Source organism: Psittacula echo (genome assembly GCF_963264785.1).
Source record: "Psittacula echo genome assembly, chromosome: 2".
NCBI lineage: Eukaryota > Metazoa > Chordata > Aves > Psittaciformes > Psittacidae > Psittacula > Psittacula echo.
The window spans coordinates 135,753,216-135,770,559 of record NC_137737.1 but is presented as its reverse complement, the minus strand read 5'-3'; the positions used below and the strand labels follow the sequence as shown (position 1 = coordinate 135,770,559).

General features: G+C 37.6%; 1 protein-coding gene across 1 annotated transcript in view; it reads left to right on the top strand.

Annotated features, from left to right (window-relative positions):
• The window catches only part of TRIQK (triple QxxK/R motif containing), a gene marked incomplete at its 3' end in the record, with an annotated part of 45,844 nt that extends 28,776 nt beyond the window's left edge, over positions 1–17,068 (top strand). The window contains exons 2-3 of the mRNA XM_080610007.1: positions 6,298–6,383; positions 16,955–17,068. Of these exons, the coding sequence (XP_080466133.1) occupies positions 6,298–6,383; positions 16,955–17,068 (200 nt within the window). The remainder of the gene's footprint in view (positions 1–6,297; positions 6,384–16,954) is intronic.
• Between the last annotated feature and the right edge of the window lie 276 nt (positions 17,069–17,344).

The window sequence follows — 17,344 nt, the reverse complement described above, 5'->3', positions numbered from 1 at the left end:
GATGGTCAAATGTTGGAAAAGGTTGCTCAGGGAGACTGTGGAACCTCCACCTTTGGAAATACTCCAAACTCAGCTAACCTAGCTTCCTGAGCAACTACAGCTTTACAGTCCCTTCATGGGTGTGATGTTTTCTCTATAGTAATAAAGTACTAAGTAATGTGGCCATGCCCACAAATGTCCTGAGTCCAGATAAAATCATGTAGGAAACTAGTTCTTCTCCAATTGTCCTTTAGATCTTTAGTTTCTTTGGCTCCAATTCATTCTGCTTAACCTTAGAAGTGAAACCAATCCACCTGATTTGGGTGCTGAACATCAGTAGGCTCTCGCTGTTGTTGATGGCAGTAAAGTAGTCACTGCTAGGGAGCACTTTAGGCTGTCCTAGACTGCTGTCAGTCACTCTTTGGAGGAATCTGTGTATGGAAAGTAAAAGAGACCTAAACAAGCAATCACCTAAATCTGGAGTCGGGTGCAATGGCTGTGGCTTTCTGTGTTTTGCATGTAAGGAAGTTGTGGAGGATAGCATGACCAAGCCTTCCTCCTTCATGGACCTTCACCCCTGCCAGTGAGATCTAACTTTTCCTTTCCCCCTGTTACAGCAGGGAAAAGGAGGGGATGCTTGCAGTCTGACTGGGAATCCTACAAAGACCAGAGTATCGTTTTCTTGTTCTATGTTTGTTTTGTGGGGTTTTGTGGAGTGTTCCTAGAACCTTCACTAATTCAGGTCAATAGTCATAACAAGAACGTTGATTTCAGCTTAACTAGATGTGTGATTTCACACTTCCAGTTTGACAGTAAAGCTTGCCACAGTCTGTCTCTGGTTTCTAATTAGCTATGTATACATTGTAGTATGGATTTCAGCAACAGTTACATAAATGTACTTCAGTTAAACTACTACAGGTAACTGAAATTTAGCCAGTAGTTGTAGTTTTATTACACCTTAAGCAATACTTTAACATATGAAATGTGTTGCTAGTGTATGGAAAACATCTTACTAATGTTTTGATTATGACTATAATACCAGCACAAGAAGATTCAGGACAGCAGTTTGTTGCTTGTTACAAATCATAGTGAAAGTGTCGAAAGGAATTTTAAATCTGTAATGTTGATTAGCAAATTTTACTATCTGCCAGGTTTTTTGGCATGCTGTAAATAACTCATCTTCAAATAATTTGTCTCAGTAATTAAATTTAGATTGCACATTTCTCATTTCAAATATTTTGACTCTTATCTATTTGCTTTTCCATTGTGGCTTAATTGGTGTGGTCTATATAAACGGACAATAAATTTATATACCTTTGTTATAAAGATCAGTCAGTGAATAGAACTTGGTATTCATCCCAGACAGAATTATGATTGAATGTATTTGGAAGATTAAAGCACTGAATTTACTTTTTTCTAATTAAAGGCAATTAAAGATTTGCAGACACAAATAAAAGACAATGAATTGAGGAATAAGTGTAGGAGCAAGTCCATTTGCAGGTGAAAAGAAGTGCCTTTGAAGCAGAACCAGCTGTATTTTCATTGAAAGAATAACAGTTTAGGAAGCTTTTCTGCATGTGCTTGCTTGATAGCATAATGTACTCATAAGCAGCTTACGCAGTACAGTATTCAGAAAATAGCAGTGCATTAATTTTTAAAGTAGCAAATGCAGAAGAAGAGCAATGCTGCCACATGATGATAATGAAGGTGGATATTGTAAAGTCTACTGAGAGAAAAGAAATCAGGGAGCTCCTGAAATGTGAACATTTATAAAACAATAACTAGATATTCATATGATAATAAGCTTGGACAGCAGCATCAACAAAGGCCAAAGATGCAGTCCTGTTTCTGCTTAAGCCTGATGAATTGAGAAGCAGAGAGGCAGTCTTTAGTCTGTTATTCAATTCCAGTAATGAGCTATTGTTAGAATAAAAAAGTAAATATCTGGAAGGGTTGGGAATCTATTTTTTTTTTTTTTTTCCTCATGAAGTTATTCTAGAGATTTGTTCAGGTTGTATCTTTATGGCAGCATCTTCAAATGTAATCATAAATATAGTCAGTTTTATTAAATATAGTGCTCAGCATGTTGCATTCCCAGTTACATGCGTAACAGAGCTTGGTGTGTATGCAACAGTACAGCATTATGCATACTACCTAGTAGTGTCACAGTATTTCTTCAGACAAAAAAAACCAGTCACCCAGAACTTCATGAACTGTTCTAGCTCATATGTATTATTTAGTTTGATTTTTGCATTACTCATAGTGTCACTGAAGGTTTAAGTCAAGAAAAATACTTAATATAGAAGATCAGGTCATCAGTAGTATGTTAGGAAAATTACTAAATAGAAGATATATAGGATCTCAATTTGCCTTGTGAGTAGAGATAAATAACAAAACTTATTTTCAAATCTGTAAATTGTTATTCCTAGCTACATGAGGAGAAACAAGCTCATGTTGCGTATTATGTGAATCCCTAATACTTGCTCTAAGGGAGACACTTCGGCATTTTTCACAGTACAGCTTTGTTTAGTAGTGAAAAAAGTCCCTATATTTCACCTTGTCTTCATCCTTTTCTAATTCCACACCTAGTGGGAATAATCTTCATTTCTACCTTTGGAAAGCTTTCCAAACGGGATCTGTAAACAGGGCACAACTCAGTTCAGCTGCTACTGAGGTCACTTTGCCACCAAAGGAGTGGGAAAAAATGTGCAAGAAGGATGGAAGGAAAGGGCGAGATGAAGGGTGAGCTCTGGAGAGCTTCTAAAGGGCAAAGGCAACTTCAGGCGCTGAAATGGAAAGGTGGATGGTCTTTGCATGGGTTCCTGGGAGAAACTGACGGGAGGCAGGAAAAGAAGAGAGATGATGGCTGTAGTCAGTAGGAGAAATTGTCTTATAATGGACTAGTTCCTTGGCCTTAAAAATGGAACGTGATGGACTTACAAAAAGTTGTAAAGAAAGAAGTGGTAAATCTGTAAGAAAAAAAAAAAAAAAGGAAATTAGGGTAAGTTCTAAAAAAATGAAGGAAAGCTGATGCTGAAGTTTGAGAGAAAAGATGACAAATTAATAACACTAATGAGAAGTAGAAGAGGAAAGGATTTTGCTTAAGTAATACAAAAAGTAAGATCTGGTCTGGAAATTCTCCTATTCTATCTCTTTGGCTTCTTCATGCCTTTGTACGTTCCCTCGGGAAAGCCCTGTGTCTTGAATAGACATTGGATAAAGCAGACAAGTGGGACTTTGTCTGATGAGTCCACCTTAACTGGCTTTGATGGTCACTTCCTGGGAAGAAGAAACAGCTTAAGCGTGATGACTCTGACAGATAAATGTACAAGAAAGCTTGCAGGGTGAGATAAAACTAGAAGACATTGGGAGTGTGAATATACGTATTCCAACTGGCTGAATTTGCAGGCCCAAAAGAACATAGGGGGCCTGTATTGTCTAGTTCTGTTTGTTTTCCAGGTGGCAATGATCAGTATTCACGTGGTAGGGGCTTTGCATTTCATAGTTCTTTATAGTTCTGTAGTGCTTTCCCAAGGCCTCAGAAAGTTCAGATGTTTTAAAAGTCTTTTAGTACAATTGCTGAGCCTGATTTTCATTGCAAGAACTCCACAGATGCTCTTTTTAAACTTTTGCACTTGGTGGACTCAGACTGTTTCCCTACCTTTTTTTTTTTTTTTCATTTTGGCTATCACATTTAACAAGGAGAGTGGTAAATTAATGGCAGGTGCATAGATTTGGAGGACTACCAGCTCTAGAGTCATTATTGAAATAGCCTATTTGTTATGCAGGGGGGTTAGTTGTTCATATCAGATTTAATATAAATCTGGACGTATTCTCTAGATAAGTAGAATCCAGTCTTAGCCATAGCCATGATAAACAATAAACAGTAGCATAGTGCCTGAAACCAAGGGAAAAAACACCGATAAACTTTCCATTTTCTAATAATAGATTTGGTTCTGCCAATAGGTGCAGTTCACACACTGGGTCTCCTCTGCAATGTTTATTCCTGCTTGTATCACCTTCACAGTCGACCCTTGGAGAGAAAGAGGGAGAATAGGCCATTGGAGGAAGGGTAAATGGGTTTCAGTAGCTCACTTGTTTCCCATTCCTAATGATCCTTACAAAGCTTCATTATCTAATGCTATTGCATCACTGGAAGGGAAACCTCTGAGTATCCTGCTTTATTTACCCCATATGGGAGAGAAGTAAACCTGAATTATGAGAACTGAAATTGAACTTAGTCCTTGTCAGTTATATACCTCTGAGCAAAGGTATTTTTCGTGCTTAAAACATCTCAGGAGGATAAATTTCTGTAGCTTGTTCACAAGTAAGTAAGAACAGCTGCATCACTTTATTGAAAGCTGGCTCCCAACAAACAAACAAAAAAATTCAAGGCTGGGGTGTATCTATGCCAAATTTCAGTCTGGAGTGAATTTTTAGGAGTTATAAACTCCTGCCATTTATAATGGAAATTCTGACAGCTCTTTAACTATTTCATAGCAAAAATATGACTGCAGTACTTTAGGGAGAAGAAACGTACTCCTTCTGGCTGGCTTCCTCTTATGACTTAGCCATTTTGGTGGTTCCTGTAATTCTTTCCCTAACTGTTAAAAAAACTTACTGTATTCTTGATGCATCCTATTACCAGATGTCATTGATTTCTGAAGAATAATCCTGTCCTGCAATTGAGATAAATTGACTGGATGAATATATTGGAACATGAGACATAAATAGTCATCTTTTCTTCACTTTGTCCTCTAAAAAAGTTCCTTGTATATATACTTCCCTCCACCAGTAGACGTGGTTTCGGTTATTTTTCTAAGTTGTTTCAGATCTTTCATGAATAATACCTGACCAAAGGATAATATGGAGACATTCACAATATATAATCCCTAGGGTTGAGGAGAAATTATGCAATGAAGGCAAATTCATAATGTGAGTTCAGCATCCACAGTATGCTACAGAGTTGCTCTGTGCTGAGTATGAGCAGTGATAGAAAAAGTAGACAGAGGTGCATTTTCATGAATCCAGTGTATCACTGGAGAAGACTTTCTTTTCCAACTCATGTCTTAGAATTTCACCACTGCAAAATATTCCAGTTTTGAAGGTGATCATAAAATAGAAGATTGCACTAGTGATTACTAAAGTAAGATCACATCTGGTTGAGCAAATGGGAGTATTGCATACATAAAACTACTGGGAATGGTTTTAGAGGAAAGGTTGAATTACTTGAATATAACAATAATGAAAGCTAATGTACAACTAGATAAAATTAGTGGTTTAAAAACAGCCAAACACTCCTGCTTACATCATTGTAGCTTGGCTTTGGAAGTAGGTAAAAAGGACATAAGGGCATGTATGGATTTAGGGGAGCAGGGGGAATGGAAAGAACATCTTTGAACAGCCAAAGCAGTTACACTGAAGCTTTACCTCTCTGAGGAGTTTTTTCACTGATTACTCTTTTCTTTCTCCTCCTTTTGTGACTGTACCTGTACCTTGACTCATGTTAACTTAAATAGTACATAATACAGCAATAACAGCCCCTTCTGAAAGCAAAAATATCCTTGAGAGATATCAAGCATTTTATTCTGTATTATTGAGATAAATGATTTATGCCATTTCTGAGTACTTGTGTGGCCTCCTCTGACCTCAGTTCATATGGACGCACAGTAATCAAGCGCTTGGCTGCACTCTTTGTGCCTGCAAGAGATAGTCCCCATAACTTTTTGAAAGTTCATCTGAGACGCTTCTAGAAGATTCTACAAGCAAGTGGTGTGAAGCAGTGGTTTTATAAGCGCTTACTTGGACTGACACGCATGTCTCTTGAGTTCTGATACTTACAAATAATGTTCCGGTTCATAATGACGAAACATTTACACTCACCATAATGTCCTGTATTATACATTTATATATGCATTAGGGATGAATAACCAACAAAAATTATAATGAAAATTTTGTTTTGATTGAAATGAGAGGGAAAAACATCATCCATCTTTAATCTACTTATTTGCTGTCTGATGCTTACTGAACAATTTAATAAACATTATACTAGTGGATGGCTAACCATATGTGTGTTCTGATGTTCCTCTGGAGTACTAGGTTCTGCACTGGTTTGTTGGCTCTTGCTTGTTGCTGTTGTTCTCTGTGCTATCTTTCTCCACAGACCAAGCCCCAGTCTCACAGAGTAGCTCCTCTTTAAAGTGCTGGGCTGGGGGATGTTTTCAAAACTTTAGATCTGACTTTTCAACTGAAATAATTGCTGACATTCTTTATATCATTTTTTGTGTCATTTTCCTTAAATGTGCTTTTCTACTCTAGGAAAACAAGATTATAAGAAAACCAGGCCTATGTTAAGAGCTACAAGATTAAAAGCAGAGGCCAAGAAAACTGCACTAGGCGTAAAGGTAGAGATCTATTTGACAGCTTATATCACCTTTGTGTGTATGTTGTTTCTTTTCCCCATAGATGTACTGTGTGAATATTGATTTTTGAGAGATATTGTTTATGACACTTCAAAATCTAAGTGGAACACCAGAATCTAAAATATTTATGATGGATTGCTTTTACTTAACCCTAAAATAACTAGAACAGTTGAAATGCTAAAAGATTTTAAGTGGTCCATGTCCTTGTTATGACGCATACTTACTTTAGGGTCAATAAAGTACCGTATGCATGGAAAATTGATCTTTTCAAGGAGCCTCTCTACACTTAGAACAAATGCTTTAATGATTTCATATAGTTATAAAAGTTACAATAAACATCTTCCTTCTTCCTTTTCTTATCCTATACCCTGGAGTAATCTGAAGACTTGTTAAGTGTTATAAATTCTTTGCATTATTATCTCAGTCTACATCCTTGTGTACTGCTTCTGACTTGGAAGAAGGTGGTTAACTAACAGCAAAACACATGGAAAGGTACTGAACTTTATTTTGGAAAAGCCCTCTTTTCAGGCAGGTATGCAGTATAATAATGACTATTTGATCATGGCTGTGAATATGAACAAGGAAGGCAATTAGGAATATATTGTGCTGTCTGCCACCCAATGTGTCATCGAAGCGGGATTTATCTGAAGGCATATTTTTTATTTAAGTTGCAGCCACTATTTTTCCCTCAAACTCATTTTTGAATCAGGTTAATATATAATTAGCTTAGCTGCAAGTGTGAAAACTGAGCAAAATAAAAAAATGGATCAAATACCTGGATGTTCTAGTGGAAGAAACTTCAGAAATGTTAAAAGGAGAACATTTTCTTGTTTCTGGCAGATGAGAAATCAATTTTTTCAAGTTATATCTTACAGCAAATGCCAAGGTATTACTACCAAGCTGTAACAGCTGTTGAGCTGCCAGATGATGTATTTGGTTGTCTTCCAGAATTTGCTATTACAATCACAAAACAGTGCTTTCTTTTTGCTCCTGATTGCTGATCTCGATCAAGCATTACCATGCAATGCAGTATGTTTTCACAACATAATCTCCTCAGTTAGTGCTGTGTGTCAGGTTTTAATGAGAAAAAGTAGATTGCCTTTTTTGTTTAAGGGATAGATTATTAACCTTTTGAGTTCAGTGTTTTTCCCTTCCTTTCTTATTAGATCTTGTTTTTTCTTTCTATTTTACTTTCAATGACATGACCTTTTAAAAGTGATGTTCTACTTGGAGTACTGTTTTACTGCACAGGCCAGTTTTAAAACGGGCAAGGTGTTTTGCATGTCTTTCACAAATGAGAAAAATATGAACCTTGGTTCTTCAAAACTTGTTTTGATTCTTTATTTTCTTCAGTAATTCTTATTTTAAAATGAGGGAGAATAGGAAAGCATATGTGTAATCCTATGTATAATGAAGAATAAAGTATTAGTGAGAAAATGAATTGAGAACAGTGTATTTTGTGCAAATATATTCCTGCATGTTTTAGCAGAACACCAGCTGACATCTACGTAAGAATAAGTTTTGCCATCAAGGCACACCCATGTTCTACACGTCATAGGATGTTGTATTTTGGGGGTTCTGATAATAGCAGTGCACAGTGTCTCAGGTTTGCAATTCTGCCTCTGCCTTTAAAAAAATCCCAAAGTCTTTAAAATACTGCCTTCTGGCTGTAGAATTTTTTGCATACCTGAACCTTAAAATATGGCTCTGAATGATACCCAAACAGATCACAGTCATTTGCTTTGCTTCCTAATTGCTGAGAAAAGCTGACAGAGTTGAAGCAAAAGGGAAGGTAAGTTGGGCACCTTTCCCTCAGGATATGCTTGTGGGGGGAAGGAAAGCAGGGCCTTTGTGTGCATCCTTCTCACTGAGCCTGCTTAATGCCAACAACCTCAGGCTTACTAAATGTTACAATACTTCTACCAGAATGTGGTCAATCCCTGTAGAATAAAACTGTGCTCCTACTGGCAGAATGTGCAGCGCTCAGCACAGGGGTGAGGCATATATTAATGTCTCAGGGTAAACTTGCACCTCCCGTCTTGCAGTGACAACTTTACACCCTGCTCTGTTCCCCCAGTTAAGCAGAGCTTTGCTATGTGGGCAGTGGATGCACCTCGAATGTCTGCAGGGAAATTGCTCTCCCGACCCCAGGAGAGGCTGTGTAGTTGTGAAGCCCTGTAACCTCTCCCCCTCTCTCAGGCAGGGCTTGTTTTGCTCAGGCCACTGTAAGTTCTTACAGCTGTCCAAAAGCAATCTTCTTGCACTCATTCCCACACCTATCCCAGGTACTTCTCTGTTGTCTTCTAAATAAATTTTGAAATTAGAATTTCTTGAAGTCTCATGCTTAGTGTGACAGCAGAGTGTTAAATCGCTCCTTGTGTCAGTGGCTGTCCAAAGAGTGGAGTTGAGGTCCCTTCAGGTTCTGTACATTCACTAAACTGTTTTGAGGCTTGAGTGTGCATTCCTTTAGTTGTTTCCTAATATTCAGGGCTTTTGAGTGTGCCTGAGCTCTTCATTTGGGAAGGTATCGTCACGGTTGTCACCTCGTATTAACAAAGTTTTCTCTTAGTGATAAACAATATGATTCGCCTTCCAAAAGCTGGAATTTTAGTCTTTTTATGTGATGTAGGCCCTGATTCTTTGCAGTGGCAGTTGATTAACCGTCTGTGTTGAAGAAAAAAAAAAAATAGTATAACCACAGTGTAATGCAGTAAGTAGGCAGCACTTTAAATAGAATGTCTAAAGTTCTTACAAATCTGTGTTTATTTACCATATATTTTATTTGTTTATCCAGGTTTCAGTACTTAACGCAGTGTGCAGCATTTCAAAATATATAAACATTTTCTCAACTGCTAAGTTGCAGTTAGTAAAAGTATTGTAGAGGAAGGATACATGTAAAAGTACAAGTTATTTGGGAAAGAAGAATATTTTTGTAATTCTGTGAAATACCTAAAACAATAAGTATCATACCTCACTTGAAACTATAGGATTTTTAGTGCACATTGATACTTCTAGAGTTGTTTTGCGCAAGTGTCTTGAAGAGCTTATATTTCCAGCTGTAAACTAAGACTTGGTGTAGTATTTAGGAAAAAAAAAAAAAAAAAGGACTGGAAAATAATAAAGGTATTTTGGTCCTTAATTTCTACAAAGATAATGAAATTCAGATGTTGTGTATTTCACCATGAGAGCTGACAACATTTGCTTTAAAAAAAAAAAGCCCTGTAAATGACATAAAATTTTTCAGAACCAATCCCCTGGAGATCCTTCACATTTCATTGCTGACATACTAATTAGGTTGTCTTGTCAAACTTTGATTGCCTTGTCATTTTAACGCAAGGTTTAAAGTAACAAAGTTTCTTTGAGTCACTGGCATTTAGTACTTTTTAATTTCCCCAATGAGAGATTTTATCTGTGTTGATAATGTCAGAGAAGCAGCCGAGCACTAATAACTATCAAAAGTTAGTTCAAGCAGGGTGACCATGCTAGTATTTGGTGTGTAATATTTGCTCTTTAAACATGTTTAAAGATTAAATATTGTAGCAGAGCTATTATGGTGGCTCTGCTTGTACATGTGACACTAATGCGGACAGTGCCAAAATATATGGTATCTATTGGAAAAGCAGGACCCCTGTCTTGAGAAACAACTTGTAGAGAAAGCAGCATGCTGTATGTCTCCTGGTGTTTGGGTATGACAGAATTTTTTTGTAGCAATACCAAAAAGGGAGCCTCTGAATCTTCTCTGTGTGGTTGTTTTGTTATCCCCCCACAGGGGGCTTGTGCAGGTGGAAGCCCACCTGCTCATCCTTACCAGCTCAAGCAGCAAGGGGTCTGCACCATTCAGCACTAGCTCAGCTCTCAGAGGGTGAGGAAGAGGTGCCAGCACGAGGGTGGCAAGCAGAAAATGGTTTGAGAAATGTGGAAGCTCAGCATCAGATAGCTGGGGTTTGGTATACAGAGGCCAAAACTAATAGGAGTTCTCTGGAAAAGACTTTGTTCAGAGGCTGCAGAATGAATCAGTGGTCCATGGGATAGATGATGAAGTTTTCTCTCTTGTTGAAAACTAGACACAAATTGAACAATAGTATTTTACACCCACTTGCAAAAACATAATTGACTGCAGAATACTACTCCATAGAGAATTATTAGCAACACAGTACATCGATTGAGCTAAGGAAAAAATGCTTCCTAAAAAACAGAGAGCTTACTGTCTGTCATTCTTTTGCCTATCTACTTAATCTATTGTGTAGCTAGCTAGCTCACTATTAACAGTGTATCTCATCTGGAACAAGTTATGTATGAATAGATAACAAGACGTTCCTGGTGTATTTTGGCAAATAGTATTCTCTGATTTCATGCTGCTCATGATCTGCTAAGTTAGTGAACTACATTTGCCGAGATAAGTTGGGAATATAGTTTCATAGCTTTGTAGAAAATAAGCCCGCAAGGGACTATTAGATCATTTGATCTGGCCTTCTGTATGTTACAGATCATAAAATTTCATCCAAATACTTTCTAGGAAGTCATAGAATCATAGAATCATAGAATAGTTAGGGTTGGAAAGGACCTTAAGATCATCTAGTCCCAACCCCCCTGCCATGGGCAGGGACACCCCACACTAAACCATGCCACCCAAGGCCTCATCCAGCCTGGCCTTGAACACCACCAAGGATGGAGCATTCACAACCTCCCTGGGCAACCCATTCCAGTGCCTCACCACCCTCTCAGTAAAGAATTTCTTCCTTATATCCAATCTAAACTTCCCCTGTTTAAGTTTGAACCCGTTACCTCTTGTCCTGTCACTACAGTCCCTGATGAAGAGTCCCTCCCCAGCATCCTTGTAGGCCCCCTTCAGATACTGGAAGGCTGCTATGAGGTCTCCATGCAGCCTTCTCTTCTCCAGGCTCAACAGCCCCAACTTTCTAAGCCTGTCTTCATACGGGAGGTGCTCCAGTCCCCTGATCATCCTCGTGGCCCTCCTCTGGACTTGTTCCAACAGTTCCATGTCCTTTTTATGTTGAGGACACCAGAACTGCACACAATACTCCAAGTAAGGTCTCATGAGAGCAGAGTAGAGGGGCAGGATCACCTCCTTCGACCTGCTGGTCATGCTCCTTTTGATGCAGCCCAGGATACGATTGGCTTTCTGGGCTGCGAGCGCACACTGAAGCTGGCTCATGTTCATTTTTTCATCGACCAAAAGTCAATGCACTTTAGTCCAAGCACTAGTCCAAGCGCTTTATAAGAGCCAAAATACTGGGTCTTCTAACCAGCTTATGTGCCTCACATAAAGAGCAGGGTGGCTTAATGTGCCACTAGTGAACAAACTCTGATATTCCCAGTGATCTCAGTAGTCAGACTTTGATCCCTGACCTTGAAATTGAAGGGCGTGGAAAAACTGACGGAGAGGAAAACCAAGTTCAATTGATCCCTTGTGACCCTGGCCTGACCTGTATACGTAAGTACAGTAATCATGGTGGTTTGAACATGGGAACAAGATGCACAAGAAGCACCAAGCAGGAGCTTAGGAGGATTTTCTGTACCATCTCAGAGTGCTAGTCCATCTTATTCATCTTTGGTCTGTACTTATGACCAATCTCTAACACTTCAAAGTACAGTTGACAACGACAAAATCTCAAATCCTAGAAATTAAATCAATACAATTGGAGGAAAGGTTCCTGGAAAATAAGGAAACTTCTTTTGATCCTCTACAGAAAAATCTGAAGCACTGAAGCATGAAGTGCCATTACTTTTAACAATTTCGTACTTCAGGGCTTCAGAATATAGCACTGACCATATTAGTAATTGCAATCTTCCCTGTGTCCTGAAGGAGGGGAGCAGTCTAGAGGGCTGAGTTTACCAACTCCAAGGCTGGTTGCCAGGACCTCCTTTTCACACAAACCCAAGTTGAAGCTAAACCAAAATGTACTTTTTTGAGAGATCTGACCTTAAAAGACTCCCAGCCATGGAAGTCCATATTTTCCCCAAGAGGTAACTGGAATGTTCAATCATTCTTGCTTCTAGGAAATGGCATCTTGTTTCAAGACAGATCTTATCTTACCACAGCTCGACCTTGAGAGGTTCTTGTAAACAAGATAGGAGGACCCCACACTGCGAAGCACCTTACAGTTATATGCTGTAAGCAAACTAGCTCTCATTCTTCTCTATAATAAAATAAATACCAGTCATCTCCCTACTGGAAGCTCTTCTGCCTTTGCACATCCAGAGTACTGAGGGAGTGGTTACCCCTTAAATCCAAAAAACTTTCTAGAGTCACTGTTTTTCAAAGCAGAGTCCTCCACTTTGTAAGTACTATCTACATCTTTGATACCTGTATATATTATCTTGCATTTAGCTATATTAAAATGAATCCTGTTCCTCTGTGAACCTACAGCCAGGCCTTTTAGGTGACTCTCTAATAGTACCTTCTTCTCATTATTTAAGATAAAAATGATCTTTGTTCCATCTGAAATTTTTAAAGTAAAAAGAACCCAAGCACAAAAATGACTGATAAAAGTTAATAAGTTACTTTTGTTACCTTTTATTAGCTGTAGAATGTTCTGCATTAAAGAAGTAAGCATCCATTTTTAAATATAATTTTTTTCAAACTCTAAAAAAATGGTGAATGTCCAGATAAAGTCTTCTGGTTAAAAATTATATGGGATAAAAAGGTTCATGATTGTCAAGTCCATGTATGTTTCTTTAAATTCTACAGGTATCCTTGGTCAGCATGATTTTCTTTTCATCTCTTCCCAGAAATCTGTGGGGACAGTTTAGCATTTCAAAGACAGCAATTTGTGGTACTCTTTCACTTAGTTTTAAGCTGGTTGCAGATACCAAAGGTGTGATTCTCTTTGTAGGACAATAAAAAAAAATATGTAAAAAATCTGAAATTTCCTGAAAGTGTAAAATTTCCCTGTATGCGTGGGATGTGATACTGCCATACACCGTGTCTGGAATTAGAAGTTGTGGATGTGGATTACCTCAAAGTGTTTAAGGCCAGGTTGGACAGGGTTTTGAGCAACCTGGTCTAGTGGAAAGTGTCCCTGCCTGTGGTGGGGGGAGGTTGGAACTAGATGATCTTTAAGGTACTTTCCAAATCTAAGCATTCTCTGATTCTATGATATGTGTTGTTATAGCCAACTTTTTTTCCTCACCTCAATTTTTTCAATTTCTGATTAATCTTGTTTAGAACCCAGCTCTGCACCTTGCTCCATCAACGTGAATCTGAGGACATTATCCGAGTATTTTGTCATGAGAGACATAGAACTGTCAAAAAATGAAAGAACTAATGAAAGAACTAAATCTACATTATGCTGTTATGGCATATGTTTCTTTTATGAAAAAGTTTCTGAAAAACTTAGCCAAGCTGAGATTTATAGGATTCTACAGACATTATTCTAAATGTAAGAGAATATAATAGAAAATTCTGTTCCTTTTGAAGTCTTCTTTGGGATTTGAGAGCAGGGATGTTATTTCCTAGTGTTCTGTGCCATGTTAAAAAAGCAAAAAGGAGAAGAAGCCCTGTGATCATTTTAAGTTTATTTCTATAAGACTTTTTCTATATTGGTTAATTATTCATGGTGAAATCCTCGGAGTAAATGGATTTCACAGAGGGATGATGGGGATGATCCATAAAATGCAAGAGAAAGGGAGCTATATATGCCGAGCGGGGAGTATTTTAACATTTCATTTCTATGCATGGCTTAAAATACAAATAGCAAAGCCTGATAAGTAGAAAACAAATTAAAATGACAATATATACTATTGTTGCAAAGACAGTATAGTGGTGTAACATCTCATTTGCTATTTACATTGCAAAATTTATGTTTATAAAAGTTCATAAACTGAAGGCAATTCTTAAGAGAATGCGTATCACTAGCTGAGAGCCAGGTGTCCTTTGTTAGGCCATTTATTTTAGATTTTTGGTACTCTTTTAGGAACTCAAAATTAAGGTTCTTGCATAATTCTCAAACCTGGAATTGCAGTAAGACTTTTCATTCCGAAGGTTAATAAATACTGATCCAGCCACCCAGTTCCTAATTCCTGAGCAAGGAAAGTAGCATTGTTATCTCAGTGTTATTCACTGTAAAGCTTAGGAAGAGGAATAAAAGAACTACTCCTGTCAAAGCAGTTACTGGGCAGATTGAGAAAAAAAAGTAGGATTTTCCCAGTTCTACTTCCTAGAAAACAAATCTTTGATGCAAACGTTCCCCATAATTTTGCTGCTGCAATCACAGCGTTTCAGAAGTGTGGCTGGGGAGAAGGGATAGAACAGGTGAACCTATTGTAAAGCAAAGTGTGGCAAGTATGGCATCCAAATAAGGGAAAAAACTTTTTAATATTGGAATGAATTTGCTCTCTGTGTCAAGCGTGAACGGTGCCTGCATTGTACGGTTTTGTGTCCACTCTCCTGAGCAGATGGAGCTTGCAGTTGTATGTCACTTGTTTATTACATCCTCTTAAGATTAGTAGCTGCGTGGCCAGATGGGTCTGGGAGCACAGCTGTGGATACAAGGATATAAATGAAACCTGTCTGATGCTGCCATGCCCTTTTGTGAGATACTGATGTGTTGCAACTGCAACAAAGCAAAAATCACTTTCCTTTAATATATTAGTGAATTAGATGTACTTTCTTTTTTTTTAATCAAATAATATGAAATCAGGAGGATGAGGTTCAGAAGATGATAATTCTAAGAGGAAAATGTACTTGAATTCTGTAGCAAACGGCCTCAGCAAATTTACAGGAGCAATTTTAATGTGGTAAAATAAATTTAAAGTACATCTCAATTAATCATCTGTATAAAATGTAAAGCAAAGGGTTCTATAGAACAAAGATTCCCATAGAGCATACGCCAACTAGGCAGTAGTATTTCAAAGTTTATTAGATGGCATATGCTGAATTATTGATCCAACATTCTGATGAACTAGTTAATGCATTCATGTAAATGCAAATGAAATGCTGTTCTATAGAAGAATGCCAGATTATGGGCTAGACTTAAAAAAAATGAAGCCAACATAGTTTTAACTCCTTCATGGCAGTGGACACACAAAATCAGTCACAATGCCACCATCAATCTAGAGATCCTGGATAGAATTCTTCCTACAGTGCAGGTATCATCTCTACTCCCCTTCTAGTCTAAGGGGAGAAACAGGCATTATCAGGAAGAATTCTCTTGACCTATTTTAGAGGACACAATGAATTCTGCACCAAAGAAGGTCAGATTCTATCCTTGGATAGTAAAGGGTGTACAATTATCTAGCTATGGTATAGGCATCTTGTTTCAATCCCACTGGCAGAGCAGGTTTGATGTGGCATCTTCTGTACTGATTCAGATTAGTTGTTGTAAAGTCACTGAACTGTTTTTCTTCTCTCCTTTTAAGTTTATAGCTGGATTGTTCTGATATAGATGGTTTGTAGGCCAACATGAAGCTGAGATTTGGGCAAACAGTTTAGGGTGGAACAAACTAACCTGTTCTTTTGAGCACCTCAGATTTTAAAAATGCATCATGATGATAAAGGATGAAGCAGTGCATGGTGTTAGCTGTGGAAGTCTCACTTTCTGAGAGCTCCAGGAACATAAAGATTTTTGTCAAATTTGAATTTCTTCTTTCATTGTCTAGCAAAATGAAAGTCAACACTATACGAAGTGTGCTATGCTTTCCAGGAGAATAAAAACTTTAAAATGTGAAATAGTGTCGCTTTGAAAGAAGTACTGTTATAAAGAGTATGATAATTCTGTGATTTTATTATATTTGAGATCTAAAGTTGGAGCTTAGCAGAGTCCAGCTTTAAGATAGAATATGATGATAGGCAGTCACATAATGAGCATGACGTGTAGTGCAAAAACATTTTTCTGCTTCTGAAAGCTGCTATAAATCATGTATACTTTGGAAGACTGTTTTATGTTAATTAAGGAAGATGCAGCAAGTTGCAATATTTTATGGGAAGAGAGGCAAGTGCAAGTGCATATTGTTGTGCTTTTTGCCTTATTGCAAAGGGAAGGAAGAAAAGTTTCATCCAATTCTGAACGATTTTGTAGCTCCATATTGTAATGCATGCCAGGAGGTTGGGAGGTAGAGGTATCAATTTTCGTTGACTTCCACCATACTGTGTTTGCTTCATTAAAAAATTACAAATTTGTTGGCAAAAAGCAGTAACATATTGCTAGAAAACATCAAAATTCACAGTGTAAATTCATAACTTAAATTTGTGTTCAAAACTGTGGTTTATGGATTCTGTCTTTTCTTTTAAAAAAGAAGGAATAGCATAATAAAAGGATATAAAGCTCCTATTTTTAGGTCTTTAAGCCATCCATCCCATTTTTGGCAGAATATTGGGCTCACCAAAATCTTTATTAAGTGAATGGATTTTATAACATTCTGAAATGGTAATCACAAAGAAGAAATCATTAAAGTATCAATGCCTTGTGCAATTATATGTCTGATCTTGTTTTGATATGCATTATAGAAGGAAAATAATATTCCTTATTTATCTGAAAATATGGTACTATTTCTAACATGTTTTGTTTTACTTTTTTTTCTTATTCCTACAGGAAGTTGCACTTGTCCTTGCAGCTATACTGGTATTTTTGTTGGCTTTCTATGCTTTCTTTTATCTTAACATTTCCAATGAAGTTGACCTTGATCTGGATCCAGATGAAAACTAGCAGATGCAATGAATCTATCATCAAGATTTCTTCAACTTCAACAAGACTACGTAGGAACACACAGTCCCTTTACTGTGAGGCAGTAAATGATACTAGTTCTTGCAGTCCAAATTCATAAGAAAGTTTTGCAATACATCAGTCAGTCACTTTTACATTCCAGATCTCCAAAATAAGAGAACACTTATGCCCGGCAAGTGTATTTGGTTAATAGGAAGGCCAGGAGCATCCATACAATACATGAAGTTTGTTGTTTACATTATTTGTTTTCTCAGGCAG